The sequence below is a fragment of the Brassica napus genome, chromosome C7, assembly GCF_020379485.1.
Source record: "Brassica napus cultivar Da-Ae chromosome C7, Da-Ae, whole genome shotgun sequence".
NCBI lineage: Eukaryota > Viridiplantae > Streptophyta > Magnoliopsida > Brassicales > Brassicaceae > Brassica > Brassica napus.
The window spans coordinates 34,027,266-34,044,718 of NC_063450.1; the positions used below are offsets into that span (position 1 = coordinate 34,027,266).

A 17,453-nucleotide genomic window follows, 5' to 3' on the forward strand; every position below is an offset into this window, starting at 1 on the left:
GGTTTGGTTTTAGTTCGGTTTAGTTTGTGTTCGGATTGGTCTTAGTTTGGTTTGGTTGTGTTTGATTCAGTTTAATTTGATTTTGTCTGTATTTTTCAGTTCAATCGAATATATATTTTAGTTTTGTTCTAATTCAGTTACAAAAATAATTTATAAAAAATAAAAAAATCGTCACTTGACACTAAATCATTATTTTCATATTTAAACATAAAATCAAACATCACAATAAATATATAGAAGATATAATCCAATAATTTTATATTACTATCTTCAAATCTATATAAATATCATAAATACTTTTCTGTTTTGAGGTAATGTATGAGATTCATATTCTTTTATTTTATTTTTATTTGTCTTTATTCTATTCATTCAGAAGTAAAATATATAAAATTTTGTTTAGTTGTTTAGGCTAAATGGTTAAATACATTAAATCTTAATATTATTAGTATATTTAATTAATCTAATTAAAAACACTTCGGTTTTTCGGTTTGGTTTGGGTTGATAAAATCTTGAACCAAATGGGTTAGACATATACTTTGGTTTGGTTTGGTTCGGCTCGGTTCGGTTTCTTTGCCACCCCTAGTTTACGGCTAATATTAGTATATATAGTAATCTCTAAACTTTGTAAAAAGACACATTGTTATTGATTTTACAAGAGAGCTTTGCTTTCAACCTTTGTTTTCGGCTATATGATTGATGATTTCAACGAATTGAAGTTAGTAGATTCTTTTGAGCATTTTTAGACTAAACAATTGAAGCTACATATATATGTTACTATTGGCTAGATTTAGGTTTCAAATCATTCTTTTTCGAATTTTTGTAATCTTGGGAAACATGTGCAGATTCATTCCATACCATTTTGCTCAAAGAACGTTACAGTAGTCAAGTAGACTTGCTAAAAACAGTGTTCGAATTTATGAAAGGTTCATTCAGGCTCTGTTTGGGCAAAAATAATGGACTCTGGACTAATAAGAGGGTACAGGTCGTAAGCAGATTCACATGACGAAGGAATTGACACGAGGTATTCTGAAGTCCCGATCTCAGAAGACCGCTTAAACCTTAGTTCATCTCCATACACTCCAGGGTCTGAGATGATCTGTTCTATCTCTGTTTCTCCTTGAAGCATCTTCACAACTTCCGACATGGTTGGCCTTAAGGTCGGAGCATGTTGGAACACAGAAGCGATACCTTTATCATTCTCTCTGCCTCCATCACATCGAACACTCCCTCCAGCTTCGGATCCAGAATCTCTGAGAAAGCTCCTTTCTTCTGTAAAACAAACGCCTGAAAATTCAAAAAAATCAAGAACCTTGTTAAGCACGTAATCCTGAGTTCTTGTGTTACTTTGATTTGGTTAAGTTACCCAATCGAGAAGGCCAACGCAACATTCGTTATCTGGTGTGTAATTAGCATTGCTCTTTCCGCTAACGATCTCCATTGCCACCACACTGAAGCTGTAAACATCTGCCTTTTCTGTTAAGTGACCCCTCATTGCATATTCAGGAGCCATGTATCCTCTGCAACCAGAACAACATTTTTAACATAAAACATTATCATCCATTGTGTAGGAATCTGACTGACATTGTTCCTGCAACTCTGGTGGTAATGTGGCTCTTGTCGTCTTCATGAAGCCTAGCCAACCCAAAATCCGAAATCTTGGAGTTCAGATCCTTGTCTAGCAGTACATTTGTCCCTTTGATGTCTCTGTGAATGATCTTAACCGCTGAATCTTCATGAAGAAATGCAAGCCCTCTCGCGATTCCTAAGCATATTTTGCGTCTTGTTCCCCATTCTAGTTTCAGACCGCTTCTTCCTGCATCTAACAATCAACCTCAAGACAGGAGAAGAATATTTGGTCTCTATTTATAGTCCAAATAATGCATCAGCAAGACAATTGTTCTCCAAGTACTCATAGACAAGAAGGAGCTGATTATTCTCACAACAGCATCCATAAAGCTTCACAAGATTCGGATGTTGCAGGCAAGCGATCATACCGATCTCGTTTACAAACTCTTTGTTACCTTGACATGATTTTGAAGATAGCTTCTTTACCGCGATCAATGTTCCATCTGGTAATTGTCCCTGTATTGTCAAAAAATTGCTGGCATTAACTTGGTACTCACGTCTTCTTGTGAACACTGACATTTGTAAAGCTTACCTTATCCAATCTTGTTTTGAGGGATCAAAATTGTCAGTTGCAAGTTTTAGTTGCTTCAAACTGAAGGAACCTGTTATCATTTAAGCTCTTCGTTTAACAAACGAACAAACAAACCAACAACACAACTTTACCTAATATCATTACCTCTGTTTCCTGAATCTGCATTTCTAAGGCATTTCTTTAAATAGAACGCGCCGAAAAATCAAGAAAGCAAGATAGAGTATCAAGGCTGTTATGCCGAGGATGAGAGGATATGTTATTGGTTTGTGTTCTTTTGTGACTGAAAGAATCTTCACTTCAACTGAAGAAAATAATGATATACACATTCATATCTGAAAATAGATAGAATTAATTGAGTTGACATTTTCTTTTCTTACCACCACATTCAGATTCAGAACCTGAGAAGACAAGACGAAGAAGAAAATAAATCAAGATGAAAGTTCATGCATGGGAGAAAACTTGATCTGCTAACTTTGACTTACTGGGACAGACTGAGATTGCAGAGATAAGAGAGCCATAGTTGCCTCTTTTAGGAATGATCGTTGTGCCTTTCCCTGCCCAGTAGAGCCTTATCTCTAAAGTGTTATCAGTCACAGTTGTGTTCACTTCTTTTATAACTTCCTTGTGAGTTCCATTAGCCTCTACTCTAATGTTGAAATCCTCCCAAATCAACTTCCCCTGAACAGATAAACAAAGAATTAGCCAAAAAAAAAAAAATTTAATCCACAGCTAAAAAATATATGTGTAAGTACCTGAACGTAAATGTTAAAGAGCCGTTTCCCTAGTCTAGAGTATGGTTCCTCATCTGAGAACTGAATCTCCGAAAAATGGAGTTTCACATTGTAGCTTCCATTTTCAAAACAAAAAGCAAAGTAAGCCAGACTTAAAGGAGAACGTCGAGCTGTCTGATAAAGTTCAGGATATTTTGCTGACACAGGAGATTCTGATGAAATTGAGTGATCAAGGTATCGCTATCAAGTGATATTTTAGTTCAGTAAAAAAAAAGGGTGATATTTTAGTTTTAGTAATAGTAAAGTGAATGTTCTTAGATAAAGATTATTTACCCAGTGATTTTGACACATGTTATCACTACATTAATTTTGAAAGCAAAATGATGATATGACATACTAATAGAGATGATATAGCTTGGATTAATTGTGATACGCACATTTACATTTAATATTATTTTATAATTTTGGTAAATTTTTAGAATAAGTTAATAACTTATAAATCATCATTAATATAACAATAAATAGTAAAGTTAGAAATATAGTATACATAATAATTTTCGAAAATATTATTTAATTTTATTTAAATAATTTTATAATTTTTATTACTAAAACAAATCTTAAAAAAATTATGCACTTTAAAAAAAAAATCTAATCATATTATGATTTTTTTTTTAATATTTACAAATTTTAGAAATATTATTTAATTTTATGTTTTGTTAATTATACATAACAAAAATTTCCCTTAATTTTATTGAATTTTATTTAATATATATTAGCCAAAATAAAAAAGAATTCAGAGATATATATATTATTAAATATATTTGTAAATAAAAATATTTATTTTATCTTAATTTTTACATATAACTAAAATGTTGTATGCAAATAATAAAACCAAAAAATTAACAAAAATTTATTTATAAATATAATTTAAAATTTTATTTTTACACATGGTGCATAAAAACATCTAGTTATGTAAAAAGAAACTGTGTTTTTTTTTTATTCTTGAAGTTAGTGGCTTCAAAAGTATGACAGAGAAATATCACTGATGGTATTATCTTTTAACTTTTATTTTTCCACAACATTCAATCTTTGACTAATGAACTTCGGTAACATTATCAACGTGAATTGAGGACTTTCTCTCTCCTTGTGCTCTCTGAACGAAGTATATTTCAGAAATCTAATCCCATATTTTTTCTAAATCTTCTTGTACTTAGCTAGATTTCGGAAGATTCTAATTGTACTTGCCTACCTCTTATACTACAGGAAGATCGCTTTGTGAGAATGATAGTTTCAACAAATTCATCCCTCTACGTAACCAAACCATCTTCTTGTTTTACTATTTTTAGCACTAAACTAGTTTCCATGTTTTCCTTTGTTTTTGGGCAAATTATTCCCTTATATTTTACTTAGATTTGTATAGGGGTAAAAAGGGTAATAAAATTTGTTTAATATTAAAATTAGGTATTTTGCTAATTATGATATTAGAGAGTGCAAATAAAAAATCTATCATTATTTTGTGGGTACTTAGCCCAAATTATAAACAAAGCCCATAAAAAGAAAGCAAGTTAAGAAGATTGCAAAATAAGATTTGTAAACTATCTCGGCTCCGTGTTTCAGCCCAAATAAAATTTGTTTAATATTAAAATTAGGTATTTTGCTAATTATGATATTAGAGAGTGCAAATAAAAAATCTATCATTATTTTGTGGGTACTTAGCCCAAATTATAAACAAAGCCCATAAAAAGAAAGCAAGTTAAGAAGATTGCAAAATAAGATTTGTACACACTTGAAACCTTTGTCTGGTTTTCATGGTAAGCAAGTTCCTCTCACTGTAAGAATGAGAGCCCTGTGGAGCCAGTTGAGTATCATTTCCAATTGCAAACTTTCTCCAACAATCAGAAGACCGTCCGCAGCGAATATGATGACCTCAAATCGAAATCTATCAACTGAAGATCCAGAGCTCAGAGATTTTGTAGGGTTCTTAGAATCTCTCAAAAACTACGAGAAGTCTGGTGTGCCAAAAGGAGCCGGAACTGATTCTAGTGAAGGGTTCGATCTCGGTAGAATGAAACGTCTCATGCTTCGTCTCCACAATCCTCATCTCAATTACAAGGTTCGTCCTTTCCTCTCTTCCTGTTAATTGGAGTAGGAAAGAATTGAAATTGGTGAAAACTTTTTTGATATAAAGGGTAGAAAGTCATATCATGTTTAAAGATTGAATCTTTCTGTGATTTATAGGTTGTTCATGTGGCTGGAACAAAGGGAAAAGGCTCAACTTCTGCTTTTCTATCTAATGTATTACGAGCTGGAGGTTATTCAGTTGGTTGTTATTCTAGGTAAAATACTGAGACTATGTAGTTATTGTATCTTGAAGTTTCAACCCTTTGGTCTTCTGTGTAGCCCACATGTTATGAGTATCAAAGAACGCATTTCCTGTAATGGACAACCTGTCTCTGCATCCACTCTTAATGATCTTTTCTATTCAATCAAACCCATCATCGATCAGTCTATTCAAGAGGAAGATGGTTCCTTGAGTCATTTTGAGGTTACTACTCAAATGCTTCTTGTAGATTAGATTCTCTCTACCTTCCACACAGTTTTTCTTATATAGATGTTTCTTTTTTTTTTGTCAGATTCTCACTGGGATAGCCTTTTCTTTGTTTGCAAAGGAAAACGTCGACATTGCAGTTATAGAGGTTGGCTTTTGTGCAGAAGCTAATCATCTAGTTTAACTAGCTTATGTCTACCACTCTCTCTTATATTTTGATTTGTTAATCATCAGGCTGGGCTAGGAGGAGCTCGGGACGCTACAAATGTCATTGAGAGTTCAAATCTTGCTGCATCAGTCATAACAACCATAGGTGAGGAACACATGGCTGCTCTTGGAGGTTCCTTGGAAAGCATAGCAGAGGCCAAATCTGGAATTACTAAACATGGTCGTCCAGTTAGGTGGCTTTTGCTTTTATAATCATTAGCTTATAAGCACATTGATAGATTGAGGAGTTTTATAAAACCAGTAGGTGGTTTTAGGTGGACCGTTTCTTCCTCATATCGAGGATATTCTTCGTTCTAAAGCAGCATCAATGTCGTCACCGGTTGTATTGGCATCTAACATAGGTTCTGGTTCATCAATCAAAGGCATCATCAACAAAGATGGGATTGGGCTTTGTCAGTCTTGTGACATTGTTATACAAAGTGAAAAAGATGATAAACCAGTAAGTCTCAGAGATTTGTATTCTTCTATTTGAAGCAAGAACTTCAATTGTGATGTTTATAAATGCAGATTGTTGAGCTTGGTGATGTAAATCTACGCATGCTTGGACATCACCAGCTCCAAAACGCTGTTACTGCCACATGTGTATCTCTCTGTCTTCGTGATCAAGGTATGATACTTTTTTCAATCTCTCTATACTGTTCATACTAAACTTTCATTACCTTTTCTTGATGTGCGATTACAGGATGGTCGAGAGTGACAGATGAAGCTATTCGGATTGGTTTAGAGAACACACGTTTACTTGGTAGAAGTCAGTTTCTGACACCAAAAGAAGCAGAGGCCTTGCAACTACCCGGAGCAACAGTGCTTCTTGATGGAGGTTTTGTGCAGATGTTTCTACTTTGCTTGGAACTTTGTGGTTAATGATATTCAATCTTTTTGTCTGTCTTTCAGCTCATACCAAAGATTCTGCACGAGCTCTAAAGGAGATGATAGAGAAGGAGTTTGCAGGGAAGAGATTAGTGTTTGTGGTAGCAATGGCTAGTGACAAAGATCATGTGTCCTTTGCAAAAGAACTTCTCTCAGGTGTTAGACCAGAAGCAGTAGTTCTAACAGAAGCTGATATTGGTGGAGGCAAGGTTAGATCAACAGCGTGTTCGGTTTTGAAGGAATCGTGGATAAAAGCTTCTGATGAGTTAGGTTTAGGGTTTATGGAAGCTTCAGAAGATAAAACTGTGTTTGGTTCTCTCAAGCTTGCGTATGAGATTCTCAAACACAACAGAACCGGTGAAGAAGGAATGGTTATAGTCACTGGTTCACTTCACATTGTATCCTCAGTCTTGGCTTCTCTGCAACATTAAGTTTCTTCTATCATCTGTTCTAATTTGTCACATTTATGATTTTCTTGTAACAAATCAGTTTTTATTTGTTACATCGAAAGGAAAACAAAGATATCATTTTGGTTCTTGTGATCTCCATGACCTATAATAGGGATCCAAGTCTGCCATAAACATCCAAAAAAGTTCTGTTTCTTATTAATGTGCAATGGCCACACTTCAGTTGAAGATGAAAATTTCTGATTAAATTGACACGAACCACAAACTAATACTACTAACAGACATTATATGAAATAATGTAAAATAAGAAAATGCCAAAGAAATGCACGTGTTTCGTTGTGGTTGCCATCATAAGCTTAACTAGTGCCATCCTAACCTCATCAGCAAACACAAAGAACATAAAAGAAAGAGGACTAACTCACTTCATTGCTTAACTTGTTAAAAACAACCATAATAGTCTCCAGACATAGCTAAACAACAAAGAGACTTCTTACAAACATAGCTCTGACAGTTTTCATCCTCATTTACTCTAGACAAAGTCTACACCTGCATTTCTTGTATGACAAGAGCTTAAAGTTCACATGTTCCCTCCCTCTCTCAATCTCTCTGTAGTCTTTGCATATCAGTGTACGTCGACTCGACACGTGATAGAGCGTCTTGGGATGTTCAGAAGTTTATTCAAGATGGTATTTTCATTTGCAGAATAATCCAAACGCAGAGTCAATTTCTTGAGGACTACAGAATTCTTCAGAAAGTACCTTACTAGCTTCATTTCGCCAAACTTGAATGAGGATAGAAAACACTCTGGAACGTGTGATGAAAAGTCGATTTGATTCATCTCCTTAGAATGCTCTTTCTTAGAGTAACCATTCCATTCCTGAAGGTAACGAAAAATGCAATGAAAAGAGATGGGTAGAATTTATTAAAGCTCATAGGGTTTATTAGCAAAGATCATTACCAAGATGAGAGATTTCAAATTTGGGCAGCTCTCAAGAAAGGTTAGTAACCATTATGTTAAGCTTCTTTAGTGACATGTGCAAACCTCGGTGAGAAAACTGGAGATGATACTTTTCTTGGATGAAACGCTTGTTTCATCGAAACTGTGCAAACCAAAGGAGAGAGCAATGTCTCATTCTTGTCCAGTTTTTTTTCTTGTACAATAACATTTGTGCCGACAATAATTAATAAAATCTTTTAGTCCGAGAAATAAATAAATGTCTTACCTAATAAACTAAATAAACAGTAATACCAAACAGTAATAAAACAAAATTCTTTCAACTCTAATAAATAAAAATTGTACGATCAAAGTCATGATGTTCAACTCAATGTTTGTCAAATTCTAGATGTGATTGTTGGTCTTCATGTCCTTTTCAGGTTAAGAAAGCTCCAAGCTACTTCTGTCCTGTGCTGCATGGAATCGGAAGCGGGGACGCGGAAGCGGAAGCGTAAGGAAGCGTAGAAGCGAAAATTTTAAAACAAGTGACAACACATCAAACAAAGCACAATAACTGAGTATTTATATATATATGAGTTACGTACCTTTGCTTCTCTTCTCTCAGAATCTGGATAAAATGTTGAACTTGAAGAAATATCAGAACTGCTTCGTACGGTAACTGAATTTCAAGAGTTTTAATCTTTTTAGCTTATTTGGTAACTAGGGTTTTGTTATTATAATGGGCTAATTGGATCACATATTCACAAAACAAATCAAAATTTAAAAGCCCAAAATAATTTTCAGTTTTTTGAACATATATCCATCGACGCTTCCGTCAACTATCCATCGACGCTTCCGTCAACTATCCATCGACGCTTCCAATCCGGAATCGCGTGCTTCCATTACGGTTCCAAACGTCTCACTATCCGAAACGTGATTCCATGACGATTCCGGGCGATTCCGAGCGATTCCGTTTCCGGTTCCGCTTCGGAAGCACGAAACGCATGACCACCAACGATTCCATGCTACGTAGTTCTGTCTAAGCAATCTGTTTATGGATTATGAGATCATATGGAAGCAGCAACTATCACCCTTCTTTTTTTTCTTTGGAAGTTTGATTAATACTTTAAAATCACTATACATTTTTGGACGAACCACAAAGATTTTGCATAATGCTTACAGAACAAAATATAAAGAAATCTATATATAAGGGGGGAAATTTGAACTGAAAACAGTTGCATCCATATCGTATGGCACTAGAGCAAAGCAGACTTGGTTTCTGAGATCAGGTCTAGGCTTTGTTGAACGAAGCTGAATATGCACAAGAGAATGATCCACAAATCTAACTTGTCTTTATCTTATTTCGCTTTGCTTTGATGAGATCCTGACGAAGAAACAGAGAACAACACGTCTTTAATCCCTGTACCACAACACAGTTTTTTAGTTAGATTTTGATGAGTAAATGGCAATGAGACTGATTCGTGGACTCACGGGTTTTAGCGATGAATCTGAAGAAGAACGAATGAGAAGCAATAGAGAGGAAGAGCAATGGCGATCCCAGCTATAAAGTTACAGAAGAGACGTTTGTTGTCTTTTGTAGGTACAAAAACCGTCTTGAGTGTGTTGGTTAGTTCAAAGAGACGGTGAGATACCTAAAGAAGAAGAAAAACACAGATGTTTCAGAATGGAAAAGGACAGGGAGAAAAGAAGTTTAAGTTTCTTACAAGGACGTATATAGCAGTTGTGAGCATAAAATTGAGCATAGGGTATCCCGGAATAATAGAGAGAAGCCACTTTGGTTGCCCATCAGGCATGTTTGATCTGAAAATTGGTGGGTTTGAATCAACAAGAGATTGAGTTTCCGGGGATACAAGATTCAAGTTGTGGAAAACAAACCTTAGCCATATATGAAACTGGGAAATGTATGTCTCTAAAGTGATCTTGCCAAGCCACCTGCGCAGAGACATGTAAGAGTGTATTACATGGTTATGAGGCAAGCTTATCAAACAGGGAATTAAGTTAAATGCAACTGCCAGTTAACTCACGCGAAGAGAGTCAATGAGACACTCCGAAGCTGGTGTGTGAAATTTCTGAGGCATATGTAAACACTGGATCCAAGGAAACCAAATGACAAGTCATGTTTCAGTTTCAGAAAGTAAATATAAGACGAAGGAGAGGATTTTATGCACAATACGTTATGGGGATCCAAGATGTATATGGGTGATACATGTTGTAACTGGTCTTTTCCAGCTTGTAGATACACTCATACCACACGTAGCCAACCTAAAATGTGAGCAAACGAGAAAAAAAATATATCAATGAGTACAATTGGATGATGCAATCAATAAGATCAAAAGATGACTTACAAGCACGGCAATAGTAACTATTGCGGTCTTGATTGATAGTCTTTTCTTCGTTTCACAATCCTCTAACTTCTCCATCCATCTCTCCACCTAGAGAATGATTTCAAGTATTAAAGTTTATTAAACCAACACTGCACGAAATAAAAAGAAACTAAATGTGCGGCTATGTTTAAGAGTTTACAGTTGGATGAAAATAGGCATAAATCATCCCAATGATCCATATGTAGCGATCAAGCCCCGATCTGAAGTGCCATTCATGTAACCGATGAAGATCAGGCTTTGCAGGGTCACTGTAACCTGCACTTATTCACACGCAATTTCCAAATATTAGGAAAAAAAACCATTTGGTTCCAAACATGATCATCAGATCTAGAGATTGTTAAACCACCTAGCAAGAATGTTAATGGACTCCAGAATATTTCAAAAGCTCCAGGGATTTCCCACATGAGAAAGACGACGAGGAAGCATGAAAATATCTTGAGAGCCATCACTGATCCAACTTCATTGTACTTGCTGAAGATACCGAGAGCTCCGTACACCATTAGGGTGAAGAGAGTGTGCATTGGGCAGATGTAATACAACATATAGTCGTTGTTGAGAACAATACAGCAAAATGCTACAAAGAAGTTCAGCCTCCACATCATCTGTAAGAGAACAAGATTTTAGATGCTGAGGAAGTAAAGTAAAATGAGGAGAGTTTTGTCATGGAAAAAAATGTATCACCTGCGCAAAACGTGCAACGGAGAAATCTTTTCTGATGTAGTAGTAGGAGAAGTTACCAAAACCAGTCATCCAGACATAAGCAGCAATGAAGATACGGATTGCGTTGTATATCTCAGCCGCAGCAAAGTAGTGATACATTAAGAACAAAACCTGTTCAAGATTAAGACATTAGAAACCGAACAAAAAAAAGAGAGGCAAAGATCATATCGCAAGTGGAGAAACTTGCCTGCATCCATCCTTTCCACTCTTCGGTCTGGTGGCGGTTAAGGTAAAGAATGGATTTCCCACTAATGGGTGATTTGTCATTGTGCTTTCTGAGAGACGTCATGGCTGATACTATGATGAGAAGAACGTATAGAAAAATGAAAAGGTCGCGGTTGTAGTTCTGTGAAATGAAACCAAGTACTATGAGCAAAAGCACTTCTAATATCGAAGTAGAATACTGAAAGACATGGGTACCTTGGTTGAATCTCCAAGCAATTCCGTGCGGTCACAGATATAGAAATATAATAAGATTGCACCGAACTCCGACCTAGGTATGAGTATGGATTTTAACATATGACAGAACCAACAAACAAACAAATCATCACTTGCTGAGGTTATTTTAACTTACATGGCTCTTAAGGTTGCTCGGTGTTCCAGCAAAAAGGAATCTTCCATACTCAAAAACCTATAAATCAAAGAAACTCTAGCTGAGAACAGCTGGAGAGTTGTAATTAAAAAAATAAAAAGAAGGGTAATGAGGTAGAAGAACCAACCTGATGATGTTTGTTCTGATGGATGAGTTATGAAACCTTAGAGATGCAGATCGAGGAAGACCTCCCTCTAATAAATCAGCTTTGTCATCATCTTTCTCCCCTACAACGCCTCCCAACTCAACCAGATTATTATCCGAGTGACTGCAATACAAGAATGCAAACTCCCAATCAAAAACTAAACTGAAAGAGAGAGAGAAGACAACAAACAACAAACCACATTGCAAGAAGAAGAAGAGCACTAACGGTTTCAAGGGAAAGAAAGACTTCCTGTAGTCGAGTAGCTCCGAGTATATCCAACCAATAAATATTGGGATCACTCCAAGCAGAAAAGATACCTACAAGAAAGGTTAAACCTTTGCACTTTGGGGAGATTGAGGATACAACCAATCAAAGACTCGATCTTTATCATTTAGTGTTAGTGATCCATCCATTGCACTGCTCGGTATTAAAGTAGAAATTGTACCTGACCCGGCGTAATCGGACCCGGATCCACCATTGTCGAGGAAAGGAGGATCTCAGAGATGGAGATGTTAACTGAGGCAAATTCAACGAAGACGATGACGGGTGTGATGAGATCTCTAGCAGACTATCGTAATAAATAACAGAGAGAGAGTTTGCTTGAAGAGGAGAGAATGTCGTTGGGGGAGCCGTCGTTTTCGATCGCCGGCGATTGATTTTTCCGACCGGTTGTTGCGGTTCGGCGTACTGGTTACAGACACTGACTCCTTCCACTTTTATTTTATTTTTCACGTCTACTCACAATGCTCCCTTCCATTTATTATTTTATTTTTTTGTAATACTTTTATATTTAGATATTCGGAAAAAAAAAATATCATTTTATTTTTAGAAAATAGCATTTCTTTATTAAAAACCATTTATCTATTTTCAAATTTATAAATGTTTCTGAGTCAAATATAAAAAAATAAGTTGAATATATCAAAAGATTTATAGTCAGTATTTATGAGATACAATTTGCATGTATAGTAATAGAATTGAAGTGTCTAAACTGTATGTAGTCGTGGGAGTTCTGCATTAGGCCTGGGCATTTTAACCTGGATCCGAAAACTCGAATCGGTACCGACCAAAAATATCCAACCCGGAACCGAACCGAAAATTTACAAGTACTTTTTGGGTCTAAATTTTGTTTACCCAAAAGAACCGAAACCGAAAAAATCCGACCAGAATAGACCCGGACACGAAAAAAACCGACCCGAATAAACCCGACCCGATAAGTACCGATTTGTACCCGACTTAAGAACATGTATATCTAAAACTATGATTTTTTGTGTTCTATTTTATATATATTATTTTATGATTTAGTTGAAATATCTTTTGTTAACAACATTTGTTATTATTTGTAACATTTTTAAGTAATATGAAGCTTTAAAATTTAAAATTTAGATTTTAAAAATGTTTTATTTTAATTATTAATAGTTTCATTTAAGTTATTTTGTAAAATTTAAGATATATATGATAAATATAGACTAAATTTAATGGAGTTGGATATGCCATGTCTTTTTCAGATCCTAAATACCCTAACCGGACCCGGACCCGATATGTTACGGGTATTTTATGGGTATTTTAATTATAGAACCGAACCGACCCGGACCCGAGAAGAGCCAACCCGAACCCGACCCAAAAATTTCTAAGTACCTATTGGGTCTAAATATTTAGGATCCGAAAGACTCGAATCCGAAAGGAACCGGCCCGAAAAGAACCGGTCCGAACCCGACCCGAAGACCCGAACGCCCAGACCTAGTCTGCATTGGCTTCGTGCTCTTCTACATCATATTTATCTCCATCAGAGATTTACATGAATCTTAGGTAGACTTCTACGTTGTTTCAACTCCGTTATGGAGATCTTCTCTACCCTCCGCTAAGGATTGTATCAACTATCAACGTTGCTTACTGGTGTCTTACATTTAAATTTTTGCTTTGTCTATTGTGTATTCTCTAATTTAGTTTTGAACTCATTTGTGCTCCTCTCAATGTGGAGTTGTAGTTATATTTTACCTTGATAAAACCAGTGTTAAAAAAAAAAGAAACAACAAACGTTTAATGGAAAAATATTTCTCCAGTCAATGTCGTCCAAGTTCCAATTAGCTTCTCTCAAAGCGAATAGTTAAGAGGAAAACTAATATCATAGAAAAAAATACGAGGAAGACCCACCAGGCTAAATAGTAGTTTTATCTCTCAAATCTTGACTTGCCAAATTTATCAATCAGGGATCGAACATGGTCTAGTTAATAGTTTATGGGTGGAGTCATAGTGATCAAACAGGAGTTCAATCGTTTGGATTTCAAATTACTGTAGAAACCAGCCAATCTAGATTATACGGATACCAGATACATGTATAAATACCCAATTATTATTGTGAAACATAACACATGCACGGTTATGCGGATCAAAAGTCTAGTTTTTTTTTTAAAAAATACAATTGAGAAATTTGTAATGGTCAAAATGCAATGATCAATTAGATAATCAACATAATAGAGTTTTATTTACATATAGAATGATAACTAGTTACAAAATTATTGCAAAATTTAGCTATTCAGAAAATTTAACTCTTTTTTATTGTTCTGCAATATTATATGTACTACATATATACTATACTAGGGGGTGTCCGCGCTTCGCGCGGAATATTGTTTTTATTATTGCTAGAACATGATTTTTTGGATAATGTAATCATGTTGTCGTTTTTATTTGTTAAGATCATCATTTGGTGTTTTTAGTGTGTTATGTAGTAATAGATGATATGTTAATATATTTTGTGTTAGTTTTTTCGAATAATGTGTTGTTGTGTGTATAGTACTTGTTAGTAGTGAAATGAGCATCTAACGTAAAAGAATATTGAATTTCAATAACTTTGTTGATTCTAAGATTAACGGTTTCAGTGTCAAAATTGTATTATATTTATTCACATTTTTAAAAATTATAACTTTTAAGATGTTTTTTGCCCTCTCCCTATATTTTGACCTTGAGCCATCACCGTCTATGTATTTCCTTACCTTTCTGGTGTGCGGTGCTTCTCACCATCACCGGAAAAAGACTTACATATTTCTCTTGTCTTTCTTTGTCTTCTTCACCTGTGAGATTATATGGTATTTGTTGTAGATCGGGTTTATGAGTTTTCAGTTTTTTGGTTGATTCTCACGGCATTGTAGGTTATTGACTGCTCCTCTTCTTCTTTAGATTTCAGCTGGTGTTAGGAACTGCATCTTCTTGGTTGGGTCAGAGTTTAGTCGTTTTTGATGTTGTATTCCTCAACGTTGGCTTACCGTCAATAGTCACTGCTCGTCTTGATTTTCAAGATCTAATTTTTGGTGTTCTGACTTCTATGCTCTCTTTCATAGCTCGAGGACGGTTTCATAGTTTTCTAATTTCGTTTCGTCTCCTTTTTCCTCTCTATTCTCGCATCTCTTTGCAGCTTTCATCGCATCTCTAGTGGTTCTCCCTTTCACCATGTTTGCCACTCGAGGTTTGGATAATGTTTTCGTCCGTGCATGTTATATGGACTTGGAAGATTATTTCTGGTCTCAAGTTTAGTCTCTAATTTCATGGTGGTTGTCTTCCATTCTCCCTCCCTCAAGTTGTTTCTTTTCTTTCCATGTTTCCTTTGGTATAGGTGTGCGGAATTAGTCTCTTGGAGCTTTGGTCCCTTCTATAACAAAGCTTTGTGGTTTTTCACTTGCATGGCCGTGTTGTATATTCTTGTTTAGTTTGTGAGGTGTTTCTTACCTTTTACCTACTGATTGTGATTCTGGTGCTTTAAGCATATATATATGTTCCTGCTTCTTGGTGGCTTTGGCCTTTCGATTATTATTCTCCTTCTGACCCGCTTTCTTGGTTATTTGCGTTGGTGCTCTAGTTTCTTATTATTAGTTTGATTATCTTATGATATTGATAGTGAAATAAATATATAATTTGTAAATGAAATAATAAAAATTAGTAAAAATAATAAAATAGTGAAAGTTTATGCTATTTTTAGTTGTAAATAAATTAAATGTTTAAAATATATTTATATTATTTTATTTATTTCTTGAATTTTATGGACTAATACGTGTGAGAAGGATTAGATAGTACATAATTAGAGATTGATGGAATAAATTGCAATAATTTAAAAGTAAAATGATTTAAAATACAAAAAAAAATATGAGGACACATGTCAACAAACCCCCCTTCCAAATGTCAACAAACCCCCTTCCACGTAGAGAAAAAGCCAATTTTATATATATATAGATGTTTATGATTTTATGTTGGACATTATGGTTCAAGATCCTGTCACACGCCTTTAGTTTAATTTATTTCTTGTCATAACAAAACTTCTTCTGAGTACTTAATTACTATATGACTCGAAAGTTTTTTTTTGGAAGAAAGGTTGATATGACTTATAAGCAACAAAAGGAAATGCACAACGAGCTTCTGTAAAAAGACAAAGCACATGACCTCTAACTTTAATCCAGTTATACATGAATATAAAACTATCTTAATTTTACTAGCAAACAATTCGTTGCTACAAAGTCTCTTTTCTAAATACGAAAGTGTTCGCCTGCTAAGCTTGGGATCGCATGTTTGGTAGCTACTGATTCTCGAAAGCGACCAAAGAAAAAAAATCAATACCATGTCATAGTTATATGATAACAAAAGAAGAATTTTTCTTATTCAATACGTTAAGTAAATAATAAATATGTCATCTGCAGCCAATTTTCAGGATCAGGGTAAGTAGAAGTAGGAAAATTTTGGTCGAGCCTTTTGAAAACAGTGATTAAGAAAAAGATAAACCTAATCCAGTCGACTATATATTTACTTTGCTTGATTCTATACATTATCTTAAGCATCACCATAATTATCCATTGCAAACCTTCTTATCTTTGTTTATATATTTATAAATAACACATTCCTAAATAGAGCTTAAGAATTACCATCCTGATTTTTCTATTTGCCATTCCCTTCATTTCATTTTAGTTGTCGTTCTAGGTTTATGCACATAGATTAAGAAAACATATAATTTTGTATATTTCCAAAATAAAAATACAATTAGCTATATACCTAACCATATTTCAATTAATAAAAAAATAAAATGGAGAATCTTATTAATAAATTTTGAATTTGAAACTTTAAAATGATAATTATTTTCAAACGAATTTTTTTTCCTACAACAATAATTAAATCGAAACGGAGGGAGTACCTGTTATCGATGACTTTATTAAACACTTGTATATATCTGAATTCGGAAACTGAAAGCTCTTATGTCGCATCGTAGTCCACTAAAATTCAAAAACCAGTACATCAGATCATTGCATATATATTGGAAACTGGAAATTAATAATTCCGTCCAGTTTATAAAAGGCTTTTTACAAAAACCGCTAACCGAACTCAGTTAGCGTATGCCTGTAGTTCAAATTCAAAAAGTGGGAGGGGGAATACAAAATGGGCCTTAAAAGGCCATGGACGCTGAAGCCCATCTCACCAAAGAAAGTTGAGCAGGAGACAAGTCATGTGGCTTCAATGTTTAATGCCAAGTAATGGAGTTTAAATGTCTCTTTGACAAAATAAATGCTCACAAGACTACAATCTACAAAGGCTCCGAATGGTGACTACGGTTTGAGCGGTGCGGGACAAGCGGTTCAACTGCGGTACAATTTTAACAGTTATAAAAACGTATAGATATATGGTATATGTAGATATTTTTGATACTGTTAACTGCGGTGCGGGGCGGAGCGGTTGTAAACATTC

At 34.9% G+C, this 17,453-nt stretch overlaps 3 protein-coding genes and 1 pseudogene across 4 annotated transcripts; 1 reads left to right on the forward strand and 3 right to left on the reverse strand.

The window, feature by feature from the left end:
* Positions 1-823: 823 nt before the first annotated feature.
* Positions 824-2,265, reverse strand: LOC106407945 (annotated as a pseudogene).
* Positions 1,554-3,284, reverse strand: LOC125575462 (probable LRR receptor-like serine/threonine-protein kinase At1g29720). The gene is made up of 5 exons (XM_048764176.1): positions 3,223-3,284; positions 2,911-3,004; positions 2,651-2,836; positions 1,893-2,082; positions 1,554-1,819 (listed from the first exon to the last, which is right to left on the reverse strand). The coding sequence occupies exons 1-5, from the start codon at positions 3,282-3,284 to the stop codon at positions 1,554-1,556; spliced, it is 798 nt and encodes a 265-aa protein (XP_048620133.1).
* A 1,370-nt stretch (positions 3,285-4,654) lies between these two features.
* Positions 4,655-7,067, forward strand: LOC106410800 (dihydrofolate synthetase). The gene is made up of 9 exons (XM_013851407.3): positions 4,655-5,002; positions 5,128-5,225; positions 5,290-5,434; positions 5,523-5,585; positions 5,672-5,833; positions 5,910-6,104; positions 6,173-6,272; positions 6,348-6,482; positions 6,557-7,067. The coding sequence occupies exons 1-9, from the start codon at positions 4,727-4,729 to the stop codon at positions 6,961-6,963; spliced, it is 1,581 nt and encodes a 526-aa protein (XP_013706861.1). The 5' UTR covers positions 4,655-4,726; the 3' UTR covers positions 6,964-7,067.
* A 1,917-nt stretch (positions 7,068-8,984) lies between these two features.
* Positions 8,985-12,472, reverse strand: LOC106410799 (protein REDUCED WALL ACETYLATION 1). Of its 2 annotated transcripts, XM_013851406.3 has the most exons (16): positions 12,181-12,471; positions 11,961-12,052; positions 11,718-11,858; positions 11,573-11,629; positions 11,419-11,491; positions 11,186-11,344; positions 10,960-11,109; positions 10,625-10,880; positions 10,418-10,533; positions 10,240-10,326; positions 10,068-10,156; positions 9,919-9,981; positions 9,770-9,826; positions 9,598-9,694; positions 9,365-9,525; positions 8,985-9,293 (listed from the first exon to the last, which is right to left on the reverse strand). In XM_013851406.3, the coding sequence occupies exons 1-15, from the start codon at positions 12,211-12,213 to the stop codon at positions 9,370-9,372; spliced, it is 1,626 nt and encodes a 541-aa protein (XP_013706860.2). In that variant the 5' UTR covers positions 12,214-12,471; the 3' UTR covers positions 8,985-9,293; positions 9,365-9,369. The 2 variants fall into 2 exon arrangements, with proteins under 2 accessions (XP_013706860.2, XP_048618336.1); XM_048762379.1 differs by having other exon boundaries at positions 9,598-9,826; positions 12,181-12,472.
* Between the last annotated feature and the right edge of the window lie 4,981 nt (positions 12,473-17,453).